This window comes from Pyrus communis, chromosome 14 (genome assembly GCF_963583255.1).
Source record: "Pyrus communis chromosome 14, drPyrComm1.1, whole genome shotgun sequence".
Classification (NCBI taxonomy): domain Eukaryota; kingdom Viridiplantae; phylum Streptophyta; class Magnoliopsida; order Rosales; family Rosaceae; genus Pyrus; species Pyrus communis.
In genome coordinates, this window is record NC_084816.1 from 5,993,528 (window position 1) to 6,001,761 (window position 8,234).

Genomic DNA, 8,234 nt, shown 5'->3' on the forward strand with positions numbered 1-8,234 from the left:
TGAGATCTGATGTGAGTGAGACGCTTCACATTGGATGAGATCTGAGGTCAGATGAGACCAAATACATGATGTTCCACCTGGTTAGTAATGTGTTTTTTGTTCTCTCTCCGATACTAATGATTGTTGTGTGAGCTCCTCGATCCCTCAAATTCAATTATTCGACCTCATATACCTTAAATTGATTCCCGGCCGGCCTTGTGAGAATTTCGAAGGCTTATTTGATGAGTGCTTATTTATTGCATCGCTGTGCAGAAGAGATATGCTAGGCAGATTCGCCTCAAAAGCAAGTTTCTAACAATTTGCTGGACAAGTGTCCCTTCTATCGCAACAATTAATATTCATGTTTGGGTCCATTAAAATAACAAAAAAAATGTTAAAATTGTTCTCTCTCTCCTCCAACCTATCGTCTCTCCAACCCGATGAACTCAAACAATCTAAAGAGACCAAGAAACGAAGATTGTCTCATAGCTTGAAACTAATACGCCCTTTAGTATTTCGACTTAATCTTCTAGGAATAGCTAGCCATGGTGTTCTCCTATTTCTTTCTTTATTCATCAAGAAAGAGAACGATAGAAATTTCACTGAGCACTTTGGAGAACATGATTTTGCAAGCATCATATGCTACTCTACTTAAAGCTACTGCCAGGTTCTCAACGGCTAATTTAATTGGTGCCGATAGTTTGGGGTTTGTGTACAAAGGAGTGATCGATGATAATGATAAAGCTCAACTTGTTGCCGTGAAGGTGTTTAACTTGTTACGCCGTGGAGCTTCGAAGAGTTTCATAGCTGAATGTGAAGTTTTGACAAATATTAGGTGTGGTAGTAAAAGTTCATCGTCTTCACTCTTGAAATTGTACTTACAAATAATTAAACATCTTTGGACAAAAACCAAAGCCACACGCCCAAGGAGTGCAGAGAGTTTGGCCAATGGATCTCTAATGCCTAAGTTTCTCTAAAAAGAGCGAGTTTAGAGCCTGAGTTTAAGGTTTCAACTTACTTGAGAAGTGCGGAATAAGGAGTATTTATATGGTTTGGCCGGGCACATAGGGTGAGGGATCTCGCACCACATGTCAGCATTCAGTTGGCCAAGTTGTGTCATCCATTGGATGAGGAAGTAGTCTTTAATGAGGAAAGCTTAAAGGTAGGATTTAGTTATTAATTCTACTTTTAATTCCCTTGTCTTATCTTCTTGCCATGGGCAGAGGAGTTTGGAGATAGTGTGTTCAACAGCTCGTATCTTTTTGGTTGTTGATATATGCATGGAACAGATGAGGGCCTTACTAATTTAATAAAGGTTATTCTCATCAATCATGAACAAAAGTCCATGTGTCAGCTCTAAGATTTTTTAATTATTTTTTACACAAATGGAAGGTGCATGAGGTGTAGAAATCCCAAGTTGAGTGGGCTAGCAAAAAGTGGATTCCTTGTTTGCTTTGAATTTTGAGCTCACGTGTAGTAAAAGTATTATGGGTGATGAATACCAACTGCCTCTAGAATTTATTTAACTATACCTTAAATAAAGGATTAAATAAACCTAGAGAGCAATTATTTTCCAAACAAGAAAGATAGAAAACCAGAGAATTGTTCCCCTTCTCCCAGTTTTTTCTTTGCTTGCTTCATGAAGAGTTGATCATCGTCATTGGTAGCGCCTCCAAGGAGTTTTTTATGATGATGATAATAATTGAGACTTTGCTCAATATTAATCTAATGTTAAGCGCTGCATGATAGAAATTCCCAGCAATTAATGAAATGTAGTGGAAGTTGGAAGTAGAGGTATTATCTAGAGAAATGTAGTTATTACAAGATAAGAAAAGGTTGGCAGTAATACAGGATAAACGACTGGTTCCATCTTCAACACTTACCACAAATCTTGATTGAAATTCTACAAACTCCATCTATTAGACCAATCATCGTCGTAATTATATCCGCTTACAAACATCAATATATAAAAGCTAAAGATTAAGAAGGCTTGTGTTGGGCCAGGTACGCAGGAAACTGAACCATCCATGAGAGGAGCAAGGAGCCCTACTAGGAAAACCGTGAAGAAAAATCCCGTGGCATAAACAAAGATGCGAAGCCATAAAACGTGATACACTGTCAGTGCAACACCAGCCAGGAATGACGAGGACATCATGATAAGCGTTACGCCTAGCACCGGTAAGGTGAATCTCATGACAGCAGAGATTACATTAGGGTCATGCGTTTGTGCCCACATAAGGGCAAGTGAAACAGTAATGGAGCCGCACATCGCCACGGTATTGCATGTCAAGAAAATTTTGAATAGCCAATGCGTAAGAAAAATTGGGGGGCCCTCATCATTTCCAGAGCTTCTGTATCCACCTGGTATTGTGAAGCCTTGAGCAAACGTTATACCAACCACCAGCGTTGACACCAATAGGAGAGTATTGACACTCTCTTTCGAAAACATTAGGATATCAGAATTGTGCAAGGACTTCGAATCAGAATCCTCTATCACTAGCTTTACTTTGGAGGCTGTTCGTTCTTCAGATCGTGGAGCATTAGCCAAGTTCAAGGCCATCAGTGTCAGTTTCTGCAAGAAAAACGAAAGTTTCAGTTCTTGACCAAGTTGTTATCAATACGTAGATCACGCATGACAAACAAGAGAAACGATTATTAAAATAAAGGCCATAAGGGTTAGCTTCTGCATGGAAAAATCGTGTGTAATCAGGATATCCTCCCCTCTTTATCTCTCTCATATGCAATGAGAGCGGCAAGAAGGGGATACATATACCTCTGGTTAATTAATTACGTTGTAGAATTCTCTCCTATGTACGACATACTTGTAGGTAGTTGTAGTGTCACACTGTGTAGGTAAAGGAAACTAATCAAAAGATGAGTTGAGAAATTACGTACTCTCCGAAAGAACATCTCTTTATCTACCTCGGTCTTCTCTGCAAGGTCCAATGCCGTCATACCTGCACTGTTCAAACTATTTAAATTGGCTCTCTCATACGCATGGAAGAGGGAAAGAATTCTGACAACCTTAGGATGCCAGTTTTGGACGGCTTCATGTAGAGGGGTATTTCCACTTTTATCTCTTTGCTTGCTAAGCACTTGAAGATTGGGCTTTCCAATAATATATCGGACAACATTGACTCTTCCATGCGCAGCCGCAACATGAAGAATATTCCGGCCTTCACCGTCACATGACTCCCTCAAGTCGGGGCAATGATTGAGAAACTCTTCAACAACCCTCCAATGGCCTTTTTTGGACGCCACGTGTATGGGAAGGAACTGATTTTCTTCACCTTTGTATGCCAATCCAGTAAATTTGTGTAACAATACGCGTACCGCCACAAAGTTACCTATATAAGCCGCAAGTGTAAGAGGAGTCATCCACTCTTGGTCCGTTGAATTGATTAGATCAGCTGAATCCATTTTGTTCAATATCGTCTCTAGGAGATCTACATAGCATATCCATTTTAGAAGCTACTCTGTCAAGAATAAGTTTATATGAAGAGAGAAATAAACGAAAGGTAAATTGTCATAATGCCATATTACAAAGAGTTAGAGCATCTCCAACAGTTTAAGAAAATGATTTTGATGAGCCACGTAGATAAAACGTTGCTCCTGCTCCAATGGTATGGGCAATTGAGTAGGAAAATTTTGCTCATTCCCACAAAGTAAGCAATATTATTGACTACTTCAATATTATATGCTGATGATATGAAAATGGCAAGGACAGAGGCATACTTGTATACTTCTTTCTGTTGATTCTGGGCAGCCACCATTGAGAAACTATACGCTTAAAATACATCAAGCATACAACCCCCGCCAGGAAAAAGAGTGGATTGATGAGAGTGCATGACATGAGCAGGGCCAACACTAACACTGCATTAATTTTCTTGAGTCCACCTTTTGCTATATATGTACCCCATGCCAAAATTTAAAAAGAATACTCATTACTAGCTATATGTACCAAAAACAAAAAGTACTCGCGAGTATACCCAAAAGGAAAAAGGTAACTGCAAATGCTTAATATTTACCCTGTTTCCTCCATATGATCGCACTAAGAAGAATTGAGTTGCCGTTCGATCCTTGCCAAAAATTACCAGAATTAGCGTCTGCTGTTCTATTTGGCGTGTTGGCTACCATTGCTTTAACGAGTTCAAGATTGGCAGTTTCAGCGGCCATGCACAAGGGATTCTTACCGGAGTTATTTGTAGAATGCGACGTGGATCCATCTTTGCCAACCAAAAACATAGCCACATCTTGGTGATTATTTTCCACAGCGACATGCAACGCAGTGTTCCCTCTCCCGTCCTTTTCATTAAACGTATTACCTTGAGCCGTGTCTACCAAACAACGAACTGCGGATAGATGGCCAGCGGATGCGGCTACATGTAGCGGAAGTTGTCCATCATCATTTTGTTTGCGGAGAAGCCCCGGGAAATTTAGGGTAATTAGTTGGATAAGCTGCACGTGGCCTGTATTTGCAGCAAGGTGAAGCACCGTGTTCCCACGGGTGCTTACTTTGTTTTCACTACTTAGGACCAGCGATACTATTTGATCAGGAATATTACATATAGGTATTGCACATGTGGCTCTGGCAAAATACTTTGTGCGCATAGCCCATATAAACTCTTGACGTCCTGATTTAGGCATCGTTGCATACCTGTATAGTTTAGGATCCATGCGCGTGTCGCCTGCCTCGGTGTCTCCTGCAGCGTTCTCATGAGCACCCTCGCCAGTTATTTGATCATCTTGTCTTGAACTCCAGCCAACATCCTCCATTGCTATTTCACCTTGTCTTAAACTGGAAGCAGCCATTAATTTGCAGATTAGCTATATAGGTGCTTTTTCCACGGAGAAAATATGACTTTTGTTTACTGTACGATTTCTGGAATCTTGAGTCTTGCGCATTTAATTTTGAGGGGGGTCCTCCATGTGGAAGACTATTGTTGCCTTCCAACGCAAGTTGCGGAACAATCATATACGAACTGACCAAAAACGCAGTTTCACTCTTAAGGACTTTGTGCGAGTATCCAGCTCATTTATCCACTTCAGTGAACAATAATATACTCCAATGAACAGTAATAGACCAAAGCATTTCCACCCCTAAACAAATGCGCTGGCACCTAGTCTAAAAATGCGATGACACAAATGATCTCCACCCCTACAAAATACTCTGGCACCCAGCCTATTTAAAATATTATTAATTTTTTTATAAAATAATAAATAAATAAAATTGTTTTAATTTCAGATAGGATTTTTAACCAATCTCGTCACGTTACGTGTCATTAGGCCTGGCAAACAGGTCATGTCTGTCGTGTTCGTTTCGTTTTCGTGTAACACCTGTTATCTTAACGGGTTGTGTCGTGTCACACCCGTTATCTTAATGGGTCCTTAACAGGTCGGGTCACTTTACCCAACAGGTAAAGTGACCTGACCCGTTAAGAAATTTTTTTTTTTTTTTTGAAATTTGCACATACCACACATTGCCACATAAATATTACTTCAAAACATTAAAATATTTGTCGTTTAAGTACTATATCTACACTCGAAAATAAGAGCTTAATAAAAAAATAATACATACACTACTAATCTATTACAAATATTAAATGTGCAAGGATGTGCAAAATGAAAGAGTTTTTGTTTTCAAGATTGTAAGTCTTTCTCAAAAGTTTACACCTCCATTTACAAAATCTTCAATTTACATCGATCATCATGAAATTGCATTGGAACTTTGGCTTGATCGATTGCCTTCAAGAGTTATGTTGAAGATAAGGTTTTCCACGTCAGAACTCTCTTCCGCATAAACTAAATATAGAAAAACCAAACATTAAAAATCATTCAAATTATGAGAAGTTTACCAAAATAATTATGAAAAGAAATAAAATAATAATATTATACCATATAAAACTCTAGCCTTTTTCTTTGCCGGACTTGTATTTGTATCTTTTGTATTATCACTTCCATGATGAGGTTGCATTCCCATTGTCACTTCCACTGACCCTCCATCATTAAGATTCGTAAAATCTTGCTCTACAACATCCATTGCTTCAAGAAAAAAAAAAAAATTTTAAAATCTTGCTCATACCAATTTCATACCATATCCATTTCAAATTCACATATCTATTTCAATTTCACATATATAACTGCACTCAAACAGTAAGCAAATAGTAAGCAAATAATGGAATATCGAATGATTTTGACTAAATTAGTAGGCCCTATAATATAAACCAGGCAAGAGAAGATGCTTTATCATCATGATTGGCAATGCAAGTGGTGACTTTTGGAATAATATTATATTTCAACTAGGGCTGTTGAAACATGCATGCAATGTATGTAAGCACTTCCCTCATTTCCCATTCCGAAAAAGGTTAGTCTTAGGCCATACAAAATGCATGCCCACTTCTATAATGAGTATATTTTCTTCCTACCCTACCATTTATCATCATTCCCTATTACTTGGTAAGCTACATAGCCAGCAATACATCATCGATTCACATGTAATAACGATTAAGATAAGACTTGTAAATGAATGTATTGGCAAATTTAACTAACACTCCAAAGAAATCACCACACACTCCTTTCTTATAAGAGCACAAGAGAAAGATGACATTTACAATCACTACACACTCTTGTTTTGCAGTGATGCTGATAGCAGTGTGTAGATAAAGCAAATGGGTGTTAAATGTTGAGCCATTTCTTTGTTGCAGAAAGCACAAATCGATCAAGGAGTAAAAGTGAAATCATAGCTTTACATTTTTTGGTAAAAAAAAAGTAATGGCCGTCCTTAATTTGATTAATATTTGTTCAAAATCGTATTGGAGTCCTTTGAGGACCTGAGATGACATCTTGGAGTCAATTGCGATAAATTTGTCCCTAACATCTCCTCTTTCTATCTTAAACCATTAAAATGAAAAAGAACAAAGAAGGAAATAACAAAATCCCAAAAGCCCTAATTCAGAGTCCCTATTCAAAATTCCTAATTCAGAAACATGAATTTTAGAAATTCCGAATTCCAAAAGCCCTAATTTAGAGTCCCTATTCAAAATCCCTAATTCAGAAACCTGAATTTCAGAAATTCCTAATTCCAAAAGCCTTAATTTAGAAACCCTAATTTCAGAAATTCCTAATTCGAAAAGCCCTAATTCAGAAACCCTTGAGTTTATTGTGGGAATTTCTTATGTTGTGCAGTGAGGAGGAGTGCGGACTGAAGAGTGAGGAGGGTGACAAAGTGGGTGAACCGGTGAGGAGTGAGGAGACTGATTGAGTGACTGAGTGAGGAGGGTGACAGTCTGGGTAAGGTCAAGACTCGAGGACGACGAGGAGAGTGAGGTCACTGATCTGAGACTGAGGTGAGGTGAGAGGGCCCGTGAGGAGGGGGAGGCGCCGTGCCCTCGTGACAGCGTGAGGTCTCGAAGTCGAAGACGAAGTCGATCGAGGATTTGAGAGAGAAACAGAGAGTGATTTTGAGTCTGAGTTAATGAGAGAGAAGAGTAATAGACTACAATGGACGGCTGAGATTAAATCTCAGCCAATCCAATGGTTATCAATTTTTTAAAATTTAATAATATATATATATATATATAATTATGAAATGGATGGCTGAGATTTAATCTCAGTCGATCTAATGGTCATCAATTTTTTAAATTAAATTTAATATATATAATTATTATAGTTTTTACTTTTTAGGGGTATAAAATTGTTAAATTAATGTATATAATTATTAATATTATAGTTGATTCATACTTTTATTAAGTATATAACATAAAATTTTGAGATATCCACATCCACTAGTGTAAATATTTTAAATTGAAGATCAAATTCATTCTTTGTATTCATATAGGGTCAAGGAGTGTAGCTGTAAAAAATCATCAAAATCGGAGTTAAAATAACCGTTAAATCGTGATTTTTCGTTTATAACCGTCGAAAAATTTTGTCCCGTTGCTTGATCCCTGAATGTTTGTTTTTTGCAATTTTTTGCTGATGTGATCTCGAAGCATATAGAAACAAGTTTGACGGTTTAGATTATTGAAATTAGTTTCGAAGAATTCATATTCCATCAAAACGATAGATTGACTAACACTTAGAGTTTATTTATACTTTCATTAAGTATAACATAAGATTTTGTGGTATCCACTTGTGTAAATATTTTAAATTGAAGACTGAATTCATTCATTGTATTCATATAGGGTCAAGGAATGTAGCTTTAAAAAATCATCAAAATCGGAGTTAAAATAACCGTTAAATTGTGATTTTTCGTT

The 8,234-nt window shown here is 37.6% G+C and overlaps 1 protein-coding gene across 1 annotated transcript; it reads right to left on the reverse strand.

Moving 5' to 3' along the window:
• Positions 1 to 1,766: 1,766 nt before the first annotated feature.
• Positions 1,767 to 4,851, reverse strand: LOC137716410 (protein ACCELERATED CELL DEATH 6-like). The gene is made up of 4 exons (XM_068455858.1): positions 4,008 to 4,851; positions 3,715 to 3,882; positions 2,875 to 3,425; positions 1,767 to 2,551 (listed from the first exon to the last, which is right to left on the reverse strand). Exons 1-4 carry the CDS (start codon positions 4,789 to 4,791, stop codon positions 1,883 to 1,885), a joined length of 2,172 nt encoding a protein of 723 aa, XP_068311959.1. The 5' UTR covers positions 4,792 to 4,851; the 3' UTR covers positions 1,767 to 1,882.
• Positions 4,852 to 8,234: the final 3,383 nt, after the last annotated feature.

Bases quoted from the DNA above. Each gene is read 5' to 3' on its own strand.
- LOC137716410 (XM_068455858.1), bottom strand. From the start codon at position 4,791: ATGGCTGCTTCCAGTTTAAGACAAGGTGAAATAGCAATGGAGGATGTT. The intron at 3,426-3,714 runs GTATGCCTCTGT...TATGCTATGTAG, and splicing joins CAACAGAAAGAAGTATACAA to ATCTCCTAGAGACGATATTG. The intron at 2,552-2,874 runs GTACGTAATTTC...TTTTTCTTGCAG, and splicing joins AAGAGATGTTCTTTCGGAGA to AAACTGACACTGATGGCCTT.